This window comes from Dasypus novemcinctus, chromosome 23, assembly GCF_030445035.2.
Source record: "Dasypus novemcinctus isolate mDasNov1 chromosome 23, mDasNov1.1.hap2, whole genome shotgun sequence".
Classification (NCBI taxonomy): domain Eukaryota; kingdom Metazoa; phylum Chordata; class Mammalia; order Cingulata; family Dasypodidae; genus Dasypus; species Dasypus novemcinctus.
Window position 1 is genome coordinate 13,226,388 of NC_080695.1, and position 23,695 is coordinate 13,250,082.

At 39.2% G+C, this 23,695-nt stretch overlaps 1 protein-coding gene across 4 annotated transcripts in view; it reads right to left on the reverse strand.

Moving 5' to 3' along the window:
* BAIAP2L1 (BAR/IMD domain containing adaptor protein 2 like 1) overlaps window positions 1-23,695 on the reverse strand; it is a 78,920-nt gene that overhangs the window by 46,478 nt on the left and 8,747 nt on the right. The window contains exons 2-4 of one of the 4 annotated variants that reach the window (XM_071211142.1): window positions 10,436-10,511; window positions 9,846-9,931; window positions 5,519-5,605 (exon numbers count right to left, since the gene is read on the reverse strand). The exons of 1 other annotated variant lie outside the window; for it this stretch is intronic. In XM_071211142.1, coding sequence (XP_071067243.1) covers window positions 5,519-5,603 — 85 coding nt within the window. In that variant the 5' untranslated portion in view covers window positions 5,604-5,605; window positions 9,846-9,931; window positions 10,436-10,511. Of the gene's footprint in view, window positions 1-5,518; window positions 5,606-7,556; window positions 7,657-9,845; window positions 9,932-10,435; window positions 10,512-23,695 lie in introns of those variants that run through there. 2 more of the 4 variants (XM_058285791.2, XM_058285789.2) reach the window with 2 other exon arrangements.

Sequence of the window (23,695 nt, forward strand, 5' to 3'; positions counted from 1 at the left end):
TGACTACTACCCAGTCATTCTGCTGCCTTGAGCAGATCTGTGTATATGCGATAATTTATGTGTGCCCACTATGGTATAAGCCCTGACAAACTGGAGTATCATGTGAATTTGACCCTATTATCTACTTAGCAATTAAGCATAGGGGATTAAAATATTTTACCTGCCAAATTCTGAATACAGAGCACTGGTTTCCTCCTCCCAACAAGGTTAACTGGTTAAGCAGCAGAGCTTATATTATAGTGAGTATTAGGAACATGTTAATATATGTTAAACCCAGACACCTAGATAGCAGGTAGTAAGAATCTCATATGGTCGTCCATCGAAGTCTCCCTAACTCCCAGGCTGAAGGAGGTGACCACCAAATTGACACTTAGGACCTACCAGCCACCCCAAGGGAATACTAGGTTAGACATCACCCTGAGGACCACTCAGGGAAAATTCATCTGTGGGACTGTGATGGATGAAATGAGGTAATGCATGAAGGCTTGGCATGTAGTAGGTGCATAACGAGATCTCAGTTTCAATTTGGGAGCACAGCACAATCCTTCTGAACACTGTCATATTTATGTTACTTCTCTATAATTTCCATCACCCTTAACCTATAACACCAGGTAAGCCTCCACTTCAAAGGGGACTTGGTGACCTTTGTCACACTTGCTAGCACCCCTACCCCTGTCTTTGTTCACTCTGGCACAAATGGTTCCTTTTCAGGTCCCTTCTTGAAAAGATCCCCAGTGTAGGGTTCCCATTTTCATCCCTCTTTCAGTAACACTTTGGCTAGCTTTCCTTTTCCCTTCGCTTACATAAAGTGCAGTATAGCACAGAAGTTAAGAACGCAGATTCTGAAGTCAGACCACTTACTAATTGTGTGTCTAGGGCAAGTCACTTTACCTCTGGGCCTCCCTTTCCTTATCTGTAAAGGAGAGACAATAAAAGTATCTATCCAATCACAGGACTGTGGCCAGAACTAAACGAGATAATACCTGCAACAGGCTGGGCCTACTGCCTGGCATGCAGCAAGCTCAGTGTTGTTATTATTATTAGGTAAATGTAGGCATTCCAACTGTCTGAGAATATACTTATACAAAGTGAAAGAAAAGGCCGGAAAGAAATCTAGCAATGATAAAGTGGCTGTATTAGAGCAGTAAGAGATGGATGATTTTTTTCATTTTTTCTATTCCCCAGATTTTCAATAATGAGGCTTTGGGGATCACAACTAAAAACAGCTTCTGGCCAGACCATGCAGATATACTGGCACAGAGAATGAGAGGAGAAAGGAAAGGAGAGAGAAGCAGAGGCAGGGAGAATGCGAGAGTTAACATACTCAAAAGGCTTGGAAGGAAAGACAAAAGAACAGGAAAAACAAACTACCCTAGTGTTCCTCTGGGCTTGGATTCTCATTTCCCAAATAGGAATGGAGCAGGAAGGATGGCTATGGTCTCCTGAAGAAAAGAGCAAATAAGGGCCCAAAAGTAACAACAATCATAAAACTTGAATATGCATTCTAATAAAACCACACACCATCCCATGAGGGAGAAAAACATCATTTCAATCAGAGACACATACAAAACGTACAAGCACTATGTAAATCCACAGCACAATTAAAGTCAGAGCTTGTTTCAGTCCTGTCCTTTCACTTGCTATCTGCAGAAACAAGGTCTTTTTTTTTTTTTTTTTGAGGTACTGGGGCTGGGATTGAACCCTGGACCTCATATGTGGGAGGTGGCGCTCAACCACTGAGCCACATTGGCTCCTGAGTTGGTTTTTTCATTTGTTTGCCTATTGTTTTTGCTTGTTTTTAGGAAGCACCAGTGACTGAACCTGGGACCTCCCAGGTGGGAAGTAGGCGCTTAGCCTCTTGAGCCACATCTGCTCCCAAAACAAGGCCTTTAATACCAGAGATGCACGATGTGGCCACTGTCACCCGGCAGCTTCCTAAAACTACATTACATCCTCTCCTCCTCTAGCATGCACCTTGGCTAAGAATGCTAGAGTAGCCTCTTTGGCAGCTGGCACATGGGCATGTGATCTAAACCTGGGACATGAGGCAATGGTACATGAGGGGATGTGTGCTGAAACTTCTGGGAAAAGGAGTCCTCTTTTGTATAGCACAAATGAAAAGAAATCCCCCTTCCTGACTTTGGATAGGAAGGGAGAACATGATGGCTAGATAAGCAATTACAGCCATCTTGGGACTACAAGGGTTAACTAAGCATGAGAATGAGAAGAAAGAAGGAACCTGGGTCTCTAGTGATGATTAACCTAGAACCTGCCACCCTATCTTTATGTGAGATAATAAAATCCTTATTTTTTTTATTTTTAAAAGATTTATTTATTTATTTATTTCTCTTCCCTTCCCCTCCACCCCAACAGTTATCTGTTCTCTGTGTCTATTTGTTGCATCTTCTTTGTCCGCTTCTGTTGCTGTCAGCAGCACGGGAATGTGTGTCTCTTTTTGTTGCGTCATCTTGTTGTGTCAGCTCTCCGGGTGGGCCGCGCCATTCGCGGGCAGGCTGCGCTTTCTTTCGTGCTGGGCGCTCTCCTTACAGGGTGCACTCCTTGCGCATGGGGCTCTGCTATGCGGGGGACACCCCTGCGTGGCAGGGCACTCCTTGCGCACATCAGCACTGCGTGTGGGCCAGCTCTACACAGGTCAAGGAGGCCCGGGGTTTGAACCGCGGACCTCCCATGTGGTAGACTGACGCCCTAACCACTGGGCCAAGTCCGCCGCCATAAAATCCTTATTCTTTAAATCACTATTAGTTGTATATTTTGTTACTTTCAGGCATAGCAATAGGTGAGTCGATGCTGGAAGAGGGATGTCTAAATGAATATATCTAGAGCTAGAAATGAGAAAGGATACTGCTACAGCTGTTTCACTAAGAGAGACAGATTGTTAGAACCTTTCTCCAAAAGTCAAGAAGTAAATAGCATAATCAACTTTCTCCTCCAGCTTTTTAGCTCCCCCCACCCTTTCTTTTAAAGTAAGAAGAGACTGAAATGTTTGGCTTTGACACCCCTGATTAATATTTATAATGTATTTGGCCTGGTTTCTGAAGCTGAATTCTCACTACAATTTCTCACTGTGAAATTAAGTCAATATTTTCTCCACCCACATCCAAAGTACCAAAATATCAGAATGTTATAGAAATTTCATGTAAAACTATGTATGAAATGAAAAAATAGTCATGTCCTGTTACAGCAACATTAAAGGAAACTATTCTGTTAAAGTTTTGGGAATAAGAATTCTTCAGTATTGCTCTTTTCCCTTCACTTTGAAACAAAAATTTTTAATTGAATTTTTTAAACTACAGGATTTTTAAGATGGGAATATGTAGGTTTTTTCCAGAGACAGTTTTTTATAACATAGGCTTCATGATGAAGGTATGAATACCAATGCCAAAGGCAATATAATCATCTTGAAAAATGAGAGAAATACAATATACCTTAGGTCTTTTTTTTTCCCAATGTACTATCCTCTACTCTTCTGTACAGGGAATTTAAACAGATAAAGGATGGTATTTTAGTCTAAACTTTAACAACATCAATAACAAAACAAAAATAAAGAAAACTAAGCAAATCAATAGAACTTAATATTAGGCCTCCAAAAGCACTCTTACTGGGATGGCGTTTTATCACGGAATTGCTGTATGTGACTAGAAAATTAAGAGCGCTGAGATAGTGAATAAAAGTAATAGACCACATGAAACAAAAATAAAACACACCGAAATTTATTTCTGAATAAAATATATATCCACTTGAAAGAAACTTCACCACCACAACATATTTCCTTATTGAAAGGGAAGTTTATAGGCAGTGTTTTTAACATTGCTGCTGTGGAAATAGTTGATTCACCATTATGAACTCACAGCTGAATAAAGTAAGGTGTGGAACAGAAGCCTTATTTAAACAGTGGCAATGACCATGAAACACCAAAAAGGCAAACTGAATGACACTGAATCACAGGGCCACATGTCTTAATGTAAGACTCATACCTTTTTTTTTGGATGCCTGACACAAAGAGGACCTTTCTTTTTAATGTGGTCTATTTTTGGAACCCTAAAATTATCTCAACAACTCCCCCAAACGCCTGAATTTTGCTAGCAGTTTCAGTCTACATAGTGCAGTCAGCATTTTATTAAATTGACCATGCTCATTAATGAGTTATGATAGTTCGGTCCTTGCCAGAACACACAGAAGTTAGTGGCACCAACCAGCGCAAAAGTCAGGATTTTGAAAAACTTCTGCATGTGGTTGACTATTAAAAACAGCAGGGGAATGGATGTAGCTCAAGTGGTTGAGCTCCTGCTCCCCATATACAAGGTCCCTGGTACCTCCTAAAAACAAAAATAAACAAATGAAAAAGCCAACTGTCATTGGGGAGCAGATGTAGTTCAGTATCTGCTTCTCATGTACAAGGTCCCGGGTTCATTCCCCAGTACCTCCTAAAAATAAACAAACAAACAAATAAATAGTTCAATTATTCATCATATGGTATAACTTCAGACTTACAGCATCACCTTTAGGGCTACAGTTTTCAAGACTTTTTATAAACTAGTCAAGTAGAATAGTGGCCAGAGAGTGCTAATTAGAACCCAGATCTACTTCATGCCCAGTAGCTGTCTCCTTATCCCAGCACTGTCATTACAATTTTAATTTGTTCCTTGGCTTTTATGGGTCAGCTAAGAGGTTTCTCACCAATCTTGCAAACTCTCAAAATACTTAATTTTGAAATGATGTGAATGATTTGAACCTTAAATTTCTAATACCATGCTCCTCCTTTACTTCGATCTTCCCTCTTTTTAATGCAGAGGGCTGCACTTTTCCTTAAACACATGCACTCTATAACCATTCTCTTCTGGTTTGGAGTGAATTGACTCTAGAGAGAAACCCAGATCTAGGATTCCCTCTGCAGCTGGAGTTCTTTGACCGGTGAGTCTCTGCTGCTAAGGATGGCACTGCCCTCTGTGGCTGCAAAGGAAAGCAATTCATACTAGCAAAACCGGAAAAGTCACAACTAAAAACAACATGGAAGCAGCAAGAGCCAAGAGAACAACGTGAAGGCGTCTGATTTTCTACTAGATGAGTCACAGGAAACACCCCTGCCACATCGTCAATCTGGAGGCCTGGCTCACTCATCCCTTCCAGGTAAGAAAGTAGGTCAAAGCTCCTAGGCTTTGTGCTTCAGGGATCAGAGGCAGAGAGCTAAAGCCAAGCCCCAAGGGGAAGCTGGAGCTCCTTGGAGAGCAGGGAGGCTCTGGCTAGGAAATGAACATGGCCAGCAGGCCTTCCACCTGGCCCTCAGTCATCAGTCTAGGCATTCCCTCTAATTAACCTCAACTACCACAGACCACAATGAACTGAATTGTTCCTTAAGTGATCGAACTAGAGTGCTGGACTAATTCTCCCTTTCTATTTCCAGAGTATAGGCCTGTGTTCTTATTGGGGTTCCCAGGATGAGAAGCCACTGGAACCACAACTTAACTTTAATTTACATATAATGGACAGCTTGACTCACCCAGCTCGGTTGACACAGGGGACCCAGTGGCAATCTCTCCAATCTTGGCCACTCCATCATAGTAGGCTTTTCCTGCCAGGATCATAGCTAGACAAGGAAGGGTGACACACACAAATTGTCACTTAAATAAAGAAAGGGAGGAAGAGACATAGATGATTTCTTCAAATATACCTCCGTCCTCCCTTCTGTCTATTGGAAGGCCCTGATGCAGGCAATGTGGCTCACAGAAGGCAGAGCTTGCTGTTCGATACCTGTGTATTTCCAAAGGCCTCTCCACTTTAAAGTCCCTATGGGTTCCCACCTAGGACCAACCTGAAGAACTTCCAGCAGCAGGCCTTGAAAATAAGAGAAGGCCCTGCTTCCTGCTGCCAATTCCACAGTGGATGTATTCCTAGCATCTAATTAGGGGTGAGGACCTCCACTCTAGGAAAAAATCTTTTCAAACCTGATTATTCTATAGCACTACAGGTCTGCAACATTATTATTTAAAAGGACTGATATGGTTGGCCTAGGAACCTAGTCCTTTGGTATTTTTATTTGTTCTAAGTGAAAAGACATTCTGGGTCACAACCAACCAAAATACTTGTTGCCAGGGGAATATCTATACAATTGAAATAGATTATCGTTCTAAAAAAAACAATAGAATTGTCTGAAAAATAGACTTATTTTATTTTTTTGGGCAAATATTAGACAACTTTTATTATTACCTTAAAAAAAAAAAGACATTTCTTCCTTCAAACTGGTGCTGGAAATCTATATGGTAGAGAAATCTGCTTTTGATGTTTTCTTTTTGGGGGATGGAAACAAAGGTTTAAATTCTACCTTTACTTTTTTTTTTAAAGATTTATTTGTTTATTTCTCTCTCTCCCCTCCCCTGCCCCCCAAACCCGGTTGTCTGTTCTCTGTGTCTATTTGCTGCATCTTGTTTCTTTGTCCGCTTCTGTTGTCAGCAGCACGGGAATCTGTGTCTCTTTTTATTGCGTCATCTTGTGTCAGCTCTCTGTGTGGGTGGCACCATTCTTAGGCAGGTTGCACTTTCTTTCGCGCTGGGTGGCTCTCCTTGCACGCACCAGCGCTGCACATGGGCCAGCTCCACACGGGTCAAGGAGGCCCGGGGTTTGAACCGCGAATCTCCCATGTGGTAGATGGACGCCCTAACCACTGGGCCAAGTCTGTTTCGCTACTTTTATTTCTAACTACATGACCTTGGGCAAGTTACTTATCCTTTCTGAAACAAAGGTCCCTCAACTATAAAATGCCCTAATAATGTGAGCATTACTATGAACTAACAGTGGCTGCTAATACCAATCCTTTCTTTTACTTTATAATAGGCTAGGTTTGAGAAGACTGAAAAATGTACAGAGAGCAGGTTTTTCAATAAGACCCTGCCTATTCCCTGTGATTGTGGAGAGAATAATTTATTTTATTTAACTCAATGTTTGGTTCATAAAAGAAATCAGATTCCCCTGTCGCTTTGGAGATGACAAGATGCTGGAGCTAAGAGAACCCTCATGAATCTCCTTGCCAAGTCTCTTCCTTTCACTAGGAGAAAAATCAGAGGCCACATGAACCGCATTGCTCCAATTTATAATGGGTATTATAATGGGCTTTTAAAAGGTGGATTTTCAAAAAAAAAAAAAAGTGGATTTTAAAAGGCATTTCAAGTATAAAAGGGGGGAGGGGCACAGAATGAATTCACATACAGGTCCAGTGGAAGCACTGCAGGCTAAAATATTAGTATTTTTATAGCAAATTAATTTATTTTTAGGATTTATTGCAGAATTTGAAAAAGAATAAAATTTATGGCTTTTATTGCATGTGCTTACAAATTTAGGAAATGTTATGCTCTGCTACACCTGTTATAAGACTGGGGATAACCTTAAAGTATAATTATAAAAAGAATAATAATAACTAGCATTTATGTAGTCCTTCCAAGTCATTACTTAGTTAATTTACTCAACAATCTTAAGATATGAATGGGTGATATTATCACCCCATTTCACCAAGGGGAGTAGAGTAGAGATATTCTAGGACATACCCAAAGTCAACAGTGAGTCGGGCAGTGTACACAACTCCAGCTAAGGTACTTCCTCAGTTCTAAATTCGGGGGCTTTAAAAATCTTTGGTCTAATCTAGAACTAAAAAAGAGATGACTCTACTTAAAAACAAAGTTTGTATCCAGTAAACTGTCAAGTTAATAAATGCAATATTTTAGTATGAAGATTTAAAATTGTAAAGTACAGATAAGCTGAAAAGCAAATTGGTGGGCAGATGACAAGCAGGATTCCGCAATATTTAAACAAATTTTTGGTTTGCACCCACACATTAAATTGCATTTTTTCATTAAATGTTGACTTACATTTAAAACTATTTAACCTCTCAGTCTAGTAAAATATCTTTGTAATTTTGTCCCTTATTGCGAACACATTAAGGGATTTTCCATTTCTCATTGTTTTAAGGAATGAAATACACTAGTTCTATTTTAATGGCTAATCAAATAGATATCATCAATTTAATCTACATACTTCTGCCAGATAAAATTTTCCTTAAAAATTTTTCTTTGGGCTGACTACTTTGCTCAAAAATCTCGATGGCCTCCCACTGCCAACAGGGTAAGTCTACACTCCCCAGGGCTGGTAGTAGATTTTTACAGTAATGACCTTCAAGGAATCATACTCCCAGAATTCCCAGACTGTGTTAATTCTCAACTACATTGCTGGTCAACTTGATCATGCCACTTGCTTTGGCCAATGGGACATTAGCAAGCAGGACTCCCAAGGAGGCCAGCTGTGGGTGGGGACTTGCATTCTTGGAATACTGCTGTGATCTTGGGAGGACACATCTGGCCTCCTTGAAACTAAAAGACCCCAGGGGGAGAGGGTGAACCCAGCCCCCAACCTAGTCCAGGCCCCAGCTGAGTGCAGCCACAAGGAGTTCAGATAACTGCCCTGAGATTAAATACCCAAGAGAATTAATAAATTGTTTTATGCCATCAAGTTGGGGCAATTTGTTATGAAAACAACTGATGCTTCATTCAAACACATTTATAATCTGACCCACCTTATATTTTATTGTATCTCAAGAGTTTCTCACCCATGTTAGTGTGGACCTCAGGGGTCTTGGTGCAGTTGCTGTCTTTTCTGCCTGAAGCACTTAGGTAGTACCTACGTCTGCCTGCTGAAACCTGAAGTCTTTCAGCTAGCACAGCTCCTATAAGGCCTCCTGCCCGCTCCATTCCACACTAACCTCTGCTAGTTGAATTCCTGTAACACTGGTCTACATCACACTCTCCACTGGCCATTCACATACTGCCCTGCATTGTGATCTACTACTGACTGCTTGCTGGAAATCCTTCACTGTACTACAGATTCGTACAAGTCTTGAACTCCAAAGTACACTGCACATTCTACATACAACCAGGACTTTATGAATTCACCTAATTTCTCAATGGCTTCAGCAGAAGTACAACTAGATGGACTGTAGGAATTCTGGGTATACCTTATGGACTGCAGAATAATCCAGGTGGTGTTTAAGTGATAAGAGACCAGAGGCCTGGCAGCCAGCCCTTTGGAGATAAGTCTTGTTAGCAGGAGGTTGAGGTGCTGGCAGCTCAGTGATTCACCTTGTAAACTGCCTCAAAGAGGCAGTTCATACTAGAAAGGGAAAATCCCACCATAGTCACAATGCCTTTGTGGCCTTCTGACAAAGTAATCATCAAGGGAGAATCAGCAACGCAAAACTTCCAGCACAAGCCTTCCACTCTTTGAAGGAGGGATGGCATCAGCAGAAGTCACTGATACTGCTGGAGGGCAAGGGAGGAAAATCCCCAGACCTGGTACATTTCCTGACTGAAAATGCCTGGCAAATAACATAGAGATCCAGAAGAAAAGTAAATAAGGACTTGACTTTTTCAGTGACTACAACAATAGTGCTCTCTGACAACCCAAGTCCAAAGTCCCATCAACATGCCCCCTTTTCTGGGGCATGCTCATTGAGGAGGGTGGGTGAGGCCACAGGCTTATCTTCAAAATTACCAACAGGGAGCAACCAAAGGTGAGGTATGGTGAAAGAGAGAATCAAGAGAAATGTAAAAGGCACAAAAATTGATTTGTGAAACCTTCTTCAAACCTATGATTGTTAGAAAGTAAATCCTACTTTGGTTAATTGGTGGTTTAGTGAACTAGAAAAGAGGATAAAACTGGATCATGAATGTTTCGGGTATAACATTTCTTGCACAGGGAGAACTGTTTCAACCATTTTACAATACGTTGATTATTAACATTCTAAGTTTTTTAAGGTCGTCATTAAGGCATGTATTAACATTCACCTTTAAATACAGAAATGCATGTGTAGACCCGTATCAGTTTCCTCAAATGAAACCTCTTCAAACTAGCAAACTCCAGAATACCAATACTGTAATGTTAAAAATAAAACATTTATTTTGATACAAGAATTTAAATTCAACATTTAATTTAGGAGTTTTTTCATTCAGGCTAAAAATATTATGTCTCATATTACCATCAAAAGTAACAAAGAAGTAAATAAAAGAAAAATTCTTATGCTGCAGGACACTAGCACATAACAAACATTTTAAGTACACATTTCAAAGTGGTTCACAAAGAATTGGGTTTAAAAAGCAGAAAATGTTTATGGCAATGATATAAAAGTTTGAGCCATGTTGAAACATGATTTGATAGTTACAATACATCAATTTATAGTAGCCCTGTTATTATCAATTTACTCATTCCAAATATGTTAATAATATTCTATTATTGCAAAGTTCTACAGGTTAAATTAAATATTTCTGCCAATTTAAAGATATTTTTAAAATTCAATGTTAAACAGTTAAAACTAAATATTTACTGAATAGCTTTTGTGTATTACTCAATTATTTATAAATTTAGGAAATAGACTTACCATTAACAGCTTTTTCATAATTTTTTCCTAGGTTTATTAAATTTCGTAGCCCAGGGTTGAACTGTTCCATAACATTCTGACAAACAAAGCAAACAAATTAATAACATAAACAAAGAGTAAACTAAGTCATCTTTAGATTTTGTCACTTTGCAGCCTAGGATCCTTATATGTGCTTAACAGCACAGTGTACAAAAAAAAAAAAATGAATTACTTAAAAATAATTAGCAGCACAAATTTTCTTACTGGGTGGAAAAGGAGTGCTCACATGTGGCAAGGTACATATAACCCTGGCAGTTCTCCAGCTGCCTAGAACCTACTATAAATGTAGCAAGTCACAGACATTCCCGTCCCTGTTTCAAAGCACATGTAGCAGGGACTGGAGACCCAGAAAAGCTAAGGCTCCTTCGTGGGTTTAAGCAGGTTAAAGGCTGTCCTTCTGGTGTTGTTAAGAATCAGGCCCACGATCAGTTACCTGAATTGAATTATGTAGGTAATGATTTGCCTGTGTCAGAAATGTCTAAGAGATTTCATTTTTACCATGCCTAGTTACTGGGGGAGGGTATGGGAATGGGTGCTGCTGATGGCTCTAGAACACAGAGCAGCCTGAAGCCTTCTTAGATGACCACAGGCATTGTTTCCAGTGCTCTATTTCTATGTATTCATTAAGTACTTCTGGAGTCACTACTGTGTGCTGGGGCCTGGGTGTACAGCAGGGAAAGTGAAAATACTATTTCTCCCTTGTGGACTTCATGATACAGTACCCTTCAGGACTGTCATGGGCTTTTCATTTTTAAAAAGTACCTTTTCTAGTGTAATAAAAGAAGTTTAGAGACAAATGCTATGACAAGTAGAAGCATGCAATTATTTAGAACAGTGGTCTAAATACAAAATATCTTAAATCTGAAGGAAAAAATCATTCCTATGATGCTGACTTCTTAACCTAGAACACATAGTGATTTTGTATATTTGTTTCATCAATGAACAATGAACTCTGCAAATATTCATGATTCAAAATAGACACAAGTCTCATTGTCAACTCTCCCAAGAGAGTTGTTCTCTATAGATGACCAGTCAGTAAAAGAATGAAAAACCACCCAACATTCAGGCAGATACTTATAAACATTTTCTTTTCAGGATAAAAAGGTTTTCACATTATGATTTAGGGGTAGAAAGACAATTATCTGACTAATTTTTGTCAAATAGTGATAAAGCCTTATAATGAAAAACAACACCTGCAGCAAAGTTGTAGCCAACACCCACTGTCCAGGTCATTGGACTTGCCCAGGACAACAAACAAAGGGATAATGATGGCCAATACTTATCCCCAAAAAACAGAGTATCTACAACTGCAGGCAAGGCAGTTCTATCCACCTACCCTGGCATCTAAGCTCCCTCTCAATCAGAAGCAGAGCGGGTATCACCAACTTAAAATCCTCAAGATTGAGGAACAAACAAATGTAAGGGAGGAATATAACTATGGACTAAAGTAAACTTATTATTCTAAAAATGGAAGAACTTCTAACATTGATATAAAGACAGTGGTCATCAGAAGTTCTGAGGGGAGGGAAAGGGAAGAATTGGTGTAACATAGGGTATTTTTGGGACATAGGAATTGTTCTGCATGATACTGTAATGACATATATATTTTGTTAAAAACTATAAAATTGTGCAGTGCAAAATGTAAAACATAATGTAAACTACAGGCCATGCTTAGTAGTAATGCTTCAAGATGTGTTCATCAATTGTAACAAATTTAACTAATGAAAGATGTTGTTAATGGGGAAAGTGTGGGAGGTATATATATTTTTAAACAAATCAATTTTGTTGGTACAAATTAATAAAGCATACAATTCACCAAAGTATACAATCAATGGAATTGGTATAATCACATAGTTGTGCATTCATCACTTGAATCATTATTAGAACATTTTCATTATTTCAATAATAATTATAAACAAAAAACAGAGAAGTAAAAAAGAAAATTTTTTACCTCTCAATTTCTCTGTTTCCCCTGCTATTTCTGGCTATTCTTGCACTATTTGTTTATTTATTTAGCAGTTTTGAGATATATTCACATACCATATGATCTATCCAAAGTGTATAATCAATAACTTCTAGAATAATTACAATGTGGAACAATCACCACCACAAAAAACTTCTAAAACTGTTTCATTATTCTAAAAGGAAAAACTCTATACCTCTTAGCAGGCCTTCCCCAGTTCTACATAACCACTAATTTTATCTTTTATAAATTGATTTATATTCCCCTATATTATATATATATATATATATTTTTTTTTAGCAGGTACCAGGGATTGAACCCAGGATCTCATACATGGGAAGCAGGCACTCAAACCACTGAGTTACACCTACTTCACCACCCCCCCCATATTTTTGATGTAACATTTATGAAATCTGAAACCCCTTTAAAAATAAACAACAACACCTGCCTTAACCTTCCTCCCCACCCCCGCCCCCTCCCCCATCTCACTCCTAACAGCACTTTCAACTCAGCTATTATTAGTCTTATATTTACTGCCAGTTTTGGATAACATGCTTATACTATTGCTTGATTTCTCAATTTTGGATGATAACTCCTGGCTTTCTGCTGCAGTAGATAAGGACTCAGCTCTACACACCACCACTCTCTCCTCCCTAATCCTTCCTATGTAATTAAATTGCAATTTTTTTGGTAAATCACTAAGTTGCTGTTTACAAGTTGCTGTTTATTATGACTTTGTAAATATTGGCCACTACAATGCCAAGAATGTGGTAAAGACTGTTTCTTTGCGTGGTACAGTACTTTGTTCTTCTTGAAATTATAACTCAGTTTTTCTACTTAGTTTTTTATGTATCTACCTTACTTTTTCCACATGTTCAAATTTTGTTCAAGTGAACAAAATTGTCAGCTAATCATTGCAATTCCACTTTTCCAAGAACTTGTTCCTTTCTATTGCTGAGTGGTACTCCATGGTGGGAATGTAACAGTTTATCCATTTACTCACTGAAGAACATTTGGGTTATTTCCAGTTTTTTATAATTACAAAATAAAGCTGTTATGAATCATTTACAGTTTTTATTTGAACCTAAGTTTTCATGTCTCTAGGATAAATACCTGGGAGTGCAAATGCTGTGTCATATGGCAGGTGAATGTTTACCTTTATAAGAAACTGCTTTCCAGAGTGGCTGCACTGTTTTACACTCCAATCGGTATTGCAGGAGATTTCAATAATTTTAAAAATCTAATAATTTTATTAGAAAATAGCTATTTTCTCATAAAAGGATAAAACTATCTTCAAAATATATTATTTCAAACTCTTATAATATCCTTCTGAGGCTGAATTTGGGCAGTAAGAATATTTTACAATGAAGGAAACTGATAAAGAGCTAACTCTATCCTATAAATTACAAGCAGTCATTCTGAAGCCCAGATATGTGATCTTTCTTAAGATTATTCCTTAGTTCTCAGCTTATCTAAATAAAGGGAAATATAATTTTCAGTCGATGAAATTTTTGAAATGTTCATAAAGAACTCTTACATCTTGAAATAACAAGAACAATGAATAAAGGAGAACTCTCAAAGTTAGCACCAATCACAAATCACTATCCAAATGATTCTACTGGGGAAAAAAAAGTTTTAACTAAGATTTGAGAAACTAGATTCAGCTCTGAAACAAAACAAGTTTTAAGCTTGAAAATTTAATATAGGTTCTACAGTTCTTTATTATTTAGGACCAGCTACAAAAACATCTAATCCCCCAGAAATTTTGGTGTTTTATTTATTTATTTATTTTTTAAAGATTTATTTATTTTATTTAATTTCCCCCCCTCCCCTGGTTGTCTGTTCTTGGTGTCTATTTGCTGCGTCTTGTTTCTTTGTCCGCTTCTGTTGTCGTCAGCGGCACGGGAAGTGTGGGCGGCGCCATTCCTGGGCAGGCTGCTCTTTCTTTTCACGCTGGGCGGCTTTCCTCACGGGCGCACTCCTTGCGCGTGGGGCTCCCCCACGCGGGGGACACCCTTGCGTGGCACGGCACTCCTTGCGCGCATCAGCACTGCGCATGGCCAGCTCCACACGGGGCCAAGGAGGCCCGGGGTTTGAACCGCGGACCTCCCATATGGTAGATGGACGCCCTAACCACTGGGCCAAAGTCCGTTTCCCTTGGTGTTTTAGAGAACAGTGGAAAATCCATTTCTATGTGGCTCTTTCCCATTAATCTAGTTTTTTTTCAAGTCGAAGTACATGCATTTTTTAACCCATGAACAAAAAGCAGTGCCGTCTTTCTATATTGCAATCTGTAAAATTCAGCAGCATTGAATAATACCTGTGAATCAAATGGGTCCCACATGTTGGGCAAGGGCAGCAGTTGAGTCAAAGGTCAAGCCTTGGCACAGCTTGTTAAGACTTCAATTATTACAGAGCTTAAAATTTAGAAAGAATTACCAGCAGTGATAAAAAAAAATCCATTTAAAGAAGTTTAGCGCATTGAAAATAAAAGATTTAAGGTACCAATTGTAAAAATGAAATGAATCATAAAATATACGAACAGGTCAAGAAGCACTATTTTGTTACAAAGCTTAGTATGTATTCTACAAGTTATTGCTTGGCAAGGATAATTTGCCAAACCAGTTTCAACTAGAATGAGTGTAATTTCCATTCAAAGACTATGGGTAGCTATGGTTACGAAATAAAGTCTAACCTAATAGACTGGCAGTCCCACCTGAAAAAAATTGCTTCTACTGGAAAAGCTCAGCTTTGAAGAATTAGTAATTAGATAGTCCACATAAAATGTTGAGGAATAGGTCACTCAGAACCTATAGGCACTTTCCACCAGACTTTCAGTTAGGCAGTTTCTTATGGATTCCCCTGCTTCCTACAGATGTACAGATCTTAACTTTCAAATGGATTATTACAATCTTATGATGCTTTTAATTTCCTTAGCATTTGGACTTCTTCAGTTTTGAAAAATGATTACCTTTATCAATACAAACTATGGACTACAGAGCATAAATTAATACAATTATGTTAAACAATAACTTTTTAAATTTCAAGAATTGAAACTGATTTTAAATTTCAAGAATTAGTTTCTCTTTCCAGTTTCCAGTTCTCTACATGAGCAAGGACAAATTATTTGATATATCAGTGCTTCATTTTTCTCAGCTAAAAATGTGGGTAATATTTACATTGGAATAAACTGTCAAAATGATTTAGCAATCTCTAAGTAAATACGGAGTTTAATAACTTGATTCATAATTATCTATGTATCCTTGAAGTTTTAGGTATTATTTTATTTATACAATATCACAAATTAATATAGCAACGTCACAAATGTATATACTCATCAAGGCTCATTCTAGTTTTGACCAGAGAAGTGCAGCAAAGGTTAACTGTTTGAGAATACTTTTAGATAGACGTTATACATAGAAAATCTTGCTTCTTCCTTCCTTGCATTGTTGGAAGCTGCTGCTCCTGGACTAATATCAGTAATATTTGATTACCTCCTCTGCCTTTAGGAAAGTCTTGGCAAGCAAATTTGGTGAAACGACGGCTGCTTATGGGCTAACAGATTATCAGAAGATTTATGTTCATATCCATCATGAATAGGAGCACAAGCCAAGTAAAGGAAAATAAGGCAATTTAGATATCTTCGTTAGAAGAATTAAGTTAGATATTCAAATATATCTAACACCCATAATTCAAATACATAAATATACAAAAATTCTTCCCGTCAAATAGGAATAATGTTTTGGCTTCTCTTCAATCTGAATTATCTACTGCATCAACTATCAAGTTGCATTATGTATCAATTTATATCTTCTATATCTTGTAACAGGCCATCAGCAGTAGCACTGAACCTGGGGGTTAGGGATTTATGGTATACACAAAACTTTGGTCTTGAATCCTTTTTTTTTTTTTTTTTTAAGATTTATTTATTTATTTAATTTCCCCCCCTTTCCCCTGGTTGTCTGTTCTCTGTGTCTATTTGCTGCGTCTTGTTTCTTTGTCCGCTTCTGTTGTCGTCAGCGGCACGGGAAGTGTGGGCGGCGCCATTCCTGGGCAGGCTGCTCTTTCTTTTCACGCTGGGCGGCTTTCCTCACGGGCGCACTCCTTACGCGTGGGGCTCCCCCACACGGGGGACACCCTTGCGTGGCACGGCACTCCTTGCGCGCATCAGCGCTGCGCGTGGCCAGCTCCACACGGGTCAAGGAGGCCTGGGGTTTGAACCGCGGACCTCCCATATGGTAGACGGACGCCCTAACCACTGGGCCAAAGTCCGTTTCCCAGGTCTTGAATCCTTGTGCAAACATTACCACCTCTCTGAGCCTCATTCTCATCCTCTATAAAATGAGACTAAAAATAATTTCCACCTCCATAAGGAGTATGAGGATTCAACAGTATGATAATCAACATTTACAGAGCATTTACCATTCACTTTTCAAAGCACTTGACAGTAGCTAGTGACTCAATTGTGGCAATTACTGTTGCAAGAGAAACCTCTAAACTACTAGCAACTCTTCAAACAAATGAACATTACAATTTCACAGATGTTTCCAGGTACCTACACTTCCTCTTTGTGACATGAAAATAAATGATACAGGCTCCTACCTCAAAGTGTCACTGTCAGGATGAAAGACATCATAAATACAAAAACCTTTAGAAAAACTGAAGGTGTTATGACTATCTGCTTTATTCACTTGAGATACATTTTACATATATGGAAGGAAGCAGATGTGGCTCAAGATTGAGCTCCTGCCTACCACACAGGAGGTCCATGATTTGGTTCCCGGTGCCTCCTAAGACAGTGAGCTGGTGCGACGGGCAGGTGCGGCAAGCTGATGCAACAAGATGATACAACAAGAGACACAAGAGGAAAACCATAACGAGATACACCACAATGCAGGGAACGGAGGTGGCTTACACTACTAGGTGCCTCCCTCCCACATCGGAGGTCCCGGGTTCAGTTTCTAGTACCTCCTAAAAAAAGGAACAAAGAAGAAGAACAGACACAGCAAGTGCAAGTAACAAGGAGTGAGGAGAAATAAATAAATAAATCTTCTACCAAAACAAAAAACGACAAACCCAAAACAAAAAAACCCACATATATGGAATGCTACCATGTTTCAGGCTCTATGCCTAGCATTTTGCACAAACTGCTCACTGGAGTCTAACAATGTGGTTATTATTATTTCCATTTTACAGGCGAGGCCCTGGAAGCTTTAAGCTGTTAAACTAAAAAAACCTTGCTAAAGGTTCCACACCCAGCAAGAGATGGAGACACTCAGGCCTTTGCACTCAACTCAGGCCTCAATACAAGAAACCTGAATTGTGAGATAAGATGAAATGAAAATGCTTTTAAAATATCAAAGCACTATTTAAGTGTGAGAAATGATGGGAGTCTCTATGTTTGCTTTTTCTTTTTAGAGGTTTTCTTGTAATTCACTCCCGAATTTTGATGGATATAATTAATCTCCTAATAGCATCATAATATGGACCAAAACATGTTTCAACCTGGGCAAACAAATATTTCTGACCACCCCATCCCCTTTTCTTTATTAAAAAAAAAAAAGGAAGAAAGAAAGGAAATGAAAATTCTACACTCATCCCTAGTCCCACCACAAGAATTAATAATGGCTAACACTGTTGTACTGGTTTCTACTGTTGAAAAAGAATTAAAACATAGATAAAACTACAGGCTACTTTAATGTTTCTATTAAGGTCTCATCCTTTTTTCCTAAAAAAAAACATTGCTCCTAAGATTTAAACATATAATATAAATATATATTTATATACACATGTTTAGCCATGTCTGTAATAAAACTTTGCTTTGTGCATTTAAAAAACTTAATGATGTTGTGTAATACATTTCATTCTTTCATCTTACCTGTTTTTTATTCAGTGCTATGCTTCTGAGACCTGACCACGTCGATATATATTCACTGAGTGTATTCTTATTTAACTTAATGGCAGTACTTATTGTGATGGTTAGTTTTATAAGAAAACTTGGCCAAACTATAGTACCTAGTTATTAAACACTATCTGGGGAAGAAGATGTGACTCAACTGATAGAGCATCCACCTGCCATATAGGAGGTCCAGGGCTCGATACCCAGGGCCTCCAGGCCCATGTGGTGAGCTGGCCCACGTGCGGTACACTGCTGTGCGCAAGGAGTGCCATGCCACGCAGGGGTGCCCCACGCACAAGGAGTGCATCCCGCAAGGAAAGCTGTACCGCACAAAAAAAGTGCAGCTTGCCCAGGAGTGGCACCGCACACACGGAAGAGCTGACGCAGCAAGATGATGCAACAAACAGAGACATAGATTTGCAGTGCCACCTGACAAGAATGCAAGTGGACACAAAAGAACACACAGTGAATGGACACAGAGAGCAGCAATGGGGGTGGAAGGAGGGGAGAGAAATAAATAAAATAAATCTAAAAAAAAAAAAACAGAAAACACACAAAAAAACACTATCTAGCTGTTACTGAGAAGGTATTTTGTAGATGTGGTTAAACATCTATAATCAGTGACTTAAAGGAGATTATCTTCTGGGTGGGCCTCATCCAACTGGATGAAAGGCATTAAGAGCAAAATTGAGGGTTTCCCTGAAGAAAAAGAAATCCCACTTGTGAACTGCACTGTCAGCCCCTGACATGATCTTCCATATCACCAGCCTGCCCTACAGACATTAGACTTGCCAACCCCCACAATTCATGGGCCAACTCCCTGACATGACATAAAGCTCTTGGTAAATATATCCCACTGGTTCTGTATCTCTGGCAGAACCCTAGCCAATACACTCATCATATAACTATTGCATTTTCTACATCCATTCCTCTATTGAGTGACATTAGATGGTTGACAAGTTTTTGCTATTACCAACGATGCAGCAATAAATGCCTTGTGCCTATCTTCTTGTACATCTAGATAAGAATCTACGCAGAAATAGAACTTCTGGGGCAAAGAACAGTAGGAAATAAATATTAAAATTTTGTTAAATACTGCCAAATACTTTGGAGAAAGTGGCTGCAGCAATTTACTCTCCCAAAATCACTATATAAAAGTATTTTTCCCACATCTTTAAGCAACACTTGGTATTCTCAATTTTTTGTCTGATGGGAAAAAATAGTATCTGTTTTTAGATTTTTAAAACTTTTAAAAATTGAAGATTATCATTCATACATGAACATCCATAAACAATAAGTTTATAGTATAAGATGTGAACTTACAAAACAGATGCATAACATCAACATACAGGGCTCCCATACATTACCTTACCAACCACCTCACACTTGCTGTGAAACCATTATTACAAAAAGAGCATCATCAAAACATTACTACTAACTATAGCCAATATCTTACATTTGGTGTATTTTCCCCCAATCCACCCAGTTAATGACACCATGTATTAGTATTATATACACTCGTTACAGTTTACTAGAGAATGTTCTCATATTTGTTCTGTTAACCACAGTCCATCTTCCACCAACAGGATTCACTGTGTTATACAGTCCCATGCTTTGTACAATCCATTCAAAGTGTACACTCAGTGGCTCTCATATTCATCACAGAGTTGTGTTGTCATCACCTCAATTTTAGAATGTTTTCATTACTCCAACAGGAAAAATCTCATAGCCCTTTGTACCCCACTCATTGTCACTTAGAATTGATATTTTCTTTGCCATTGCTGCAAAAATACAATATTACAGTTAACTATAATCCATAAGTTACATTACTTGTAATTTTCCCATGTATCACTATATACTTAATGCTTTGTAAAGGAACAACATTCTTATACTATTAAGCACAATCTTCATCCACCACCAAAATCACTGTTATACAGTCTGTACATTATTCTCTAGCTTCCCTTCAATTGAAATATTACATTCACAGCCTACCCCTTTCAGCCACAACCACATTTATAAATCAGCAGTGTTAGTTATACTCACTACAATGTATTAAAATCAACTCTATTCATTTCCACACATTTACAATTAACCTTATTAAAAATTCTGTACACATTAAGCATCAGCTCCCATTCTCAACCCACATTCAATTTCCTAGTAACCTACACTCTAGAGCAGGGGTTCTTAACCTTTTTTGTTCCATGAACCTATTTGCCAGTCAGGTGAAACCATGGACCCCTTACTAAGTCCACACTACACTATGTATTATTTAATAAACATATCACGCCCACACTAACATGTCCCCACAAGAACAATTTTTTAAATTTTCAGTTCAAGCTCACAGACCCCCTGTAATCTTGCCATGGACACTGATTAAAAAACCCTGCTCTAGAGTTTACCTCTATGAGTTGACTCATTATTTTAGTTTAGGTTTTTGTTTGTTTGCTTGCTTTTTAAAGTACTCTTGTCAGCACTAAAAAAGTCTACACGACTAAAAAGAATCTATGCAGGGGAAGAGAAATAATGAAAGGTGGTTTCCTAACATTGAAATTTAATGGTTTTCTCCTTAGTTCTCATATCTATCACAGATTAGTATCATCAGTGTTCTCTGCTTTTTAACTGTGTGTAGGAGGAGGCCATCAAAAGCCTGGACATTGCCTGCACTTGAGTTGTACTCCAAACACATGTTTGGGCCCTGGCCACCCTTCCCTGTAAGTCACAGAGCTCCAGGTACACTGGCCTATGTGCTGTTCTCTGAATATACTAAACCCATTCCTGCTGCAGGGCCTTTGTACCTGCTTTACTTTTGCCTGAACACCCACCTCCTCCCGGCCTCAGGTTGAGGGCCCCTTCAGAGATGCCTACCTCCTTTATCCTCCTCACACAGACAGCAGCACTTCCAGCCCTCTTTTCTCTCTTCTCTTTTCTCAAGAGTTTTTTTCACTGCCTCACCTGGTATTACCCATCTGTTTACTGGAATGTAAACTAAAAACAAAGACCTTAATTAACCTACCACTACATCTCCAGCACCAAGAACATTACCTGGAACATCCAATGCTGTGCTCAGCAAGAGCAGTACTTTAAAGCAAATTTTTATCAGATGAGAGATGCCTTTGCCACAGATGTGACTTTATCTTAGTGAGCTCATCTGCAAATCTCACTAAGACACAAAGGCCCAATGGGCCAATTAGCCACAATCACTGACAGGAGGTAACTGGGCCACTGCCTGCAGCTTCATTAGCTCAAAGCAACAGTTCTCAAACCCATGATCATCAAAGTTGCATGGCTCAGCACTCTCCCTGGTAAGTTATAACAGGCTTCCCAAAGCTGGCAGAGCAGGGCTTTCCTTGGGCAATTTGCTTCCCAATGCTGTATTTTCCCCACATTGTCATTTAAGCTATTTTTTAAGTATTAGGCCTAGGTATGTGGCCATTCAGAGCATCACAGCACCTTCTTAGGGACAACCCAAATGTCCATCAATGGATGACGAATAAACAAAATGTGGTCTGGGGAAGCAGATGTGGCTCAAGTGATAAGGCCTCCACCTACCACATGGGAGGACCCAGGTTTGATCCCTGGGACCTCCTGGAGAAAAAGAAGAGAAAGCATGCCTGCGTGGTGACCAAGTGCCCACGTGGTGAGCCAGTTCCCACGGAAGTGAGTGAGCAGCAGAATGATGACGCACCAAAAGACAGACGAAGGGGAGAACCAAAGTGAAGCGCAGCAGAGACCCGAACTGGTGGCGCAATTGCCAGGGAACCTCTCTCCACATTAGAGGAACCCAGGATCAAGTCCCTCTGAATCCTAGAGTAGAAAGATGAGAAGACAAAAAGAGAAATAGACACAGAATATCACACAGTGAATGGATACAGACAGCAAAAACAGCAGGACGGGGGTGTGGAAAAAATCTTAAAAAAAAAAATGTGGTCTGTTCTTATAATGGAATATTTGGCTATAAAAAGGAATGATATTCTGATAGACACTACAACATGGAAGAATTCTGACATTACGCAAAGTGAAAGAAGCCAGACATAAAAGTACTGATTGTATAATTCCATTTAAATGAAATTTATGGAGATCACTTTAAGTAGACTAGCAGTTGCCTAGGGCTGGGGTGGGAATGATGAATGACAGCCAAGGGGATGAAGGATCTTTATTGAGAGATTGGAAATATTTTAAAATTGGATTGTGGTGGGGTGGCGGACTTGGCCCAGTGGTTAGGGCATTTGTGTACCACATGGGAGGTCCGCGGTTCAAACCCTGGGCCTCCTCAGCCCGTGTGGAGCTGGCCCACGTGCAGTGCTGATGTGCACAAGGAGTGCCGTGCCACGCAGGGGCGTCCCCCGCAAGGAGAGCTGCCCAGCGCGAAAGAAAGTGCAGCCTGCCCAGGAATGGCGCCGCCCACACGGAGAGCTGACACAACAAGATGATGCAACCAAAAGAAACACAGATTCCCGTGCTGCTGACAACAGAAGCGGACAAAGACGACACAGCAAAAAGACACAGAGAACAGATAACCGGGGTGGGGGCAAAGGGGATAGAAATAAATATTTTTTTAAAAAGATAAAATGAAATTGGATTGTGGTGATGGTTGCACAACCCTGAGTTTCTAAATGCTGAACTGCACACTTAAATGAGTGAATATCCTAGTATGTAAATTGTATCTCAAAGATACATATATCTTTACATATATATGTATCCTTATATATATACATAAAAGGAACAACAGAAAGTCCTTGACTTATGTTCCATGTGGCTAAGGATTGAGAGAATTTAAATGCTTAGGGTTAAGAAATAGCCACCAAGTTGTGTAACTGCTTGTTCTTTGGTTGTTTCTAACTACCTGCCCACCAAAGAGCCAGATTTATTATGATGCAGGTCATCCACTGTTCTCTGCGAATATGGAACCAACCAGAAAACTGTTAACAATCTGCAAAGCATTTATGCCCATTTGGCTGTATGCAACAATTCCCTTCTAGGGTGAAAATCAATTTGACCCACTATTAGAAAAAGATAACTTAGCTATTTTGGGACAAATCTTCAGTTGGTTGACAAATATTTCTCCAGACAAAAATCTTTGCAGTGTCCTTATAAAAGGATAGTTTCATAAAAATCTTTAGCCCACAGAGAAAATTCTCCATTAAACTTTCACTATGCTTTGGGTTATCACATTGCTTTGGATTCATTCCTTCTTTCCCTTCTTCATCCATAACCTGGTTTGACTAGAAAATTTCATTCTATTTTAAATACTAGGCAAAAGTTTTACATTTGCCTATGGGTGGAATTGTTTGAAACCACTTTTCCTGGTAGTTTAAGAGCCAACAATTATACTGGGTTCAAAGTCCAACAGGCGCTATAG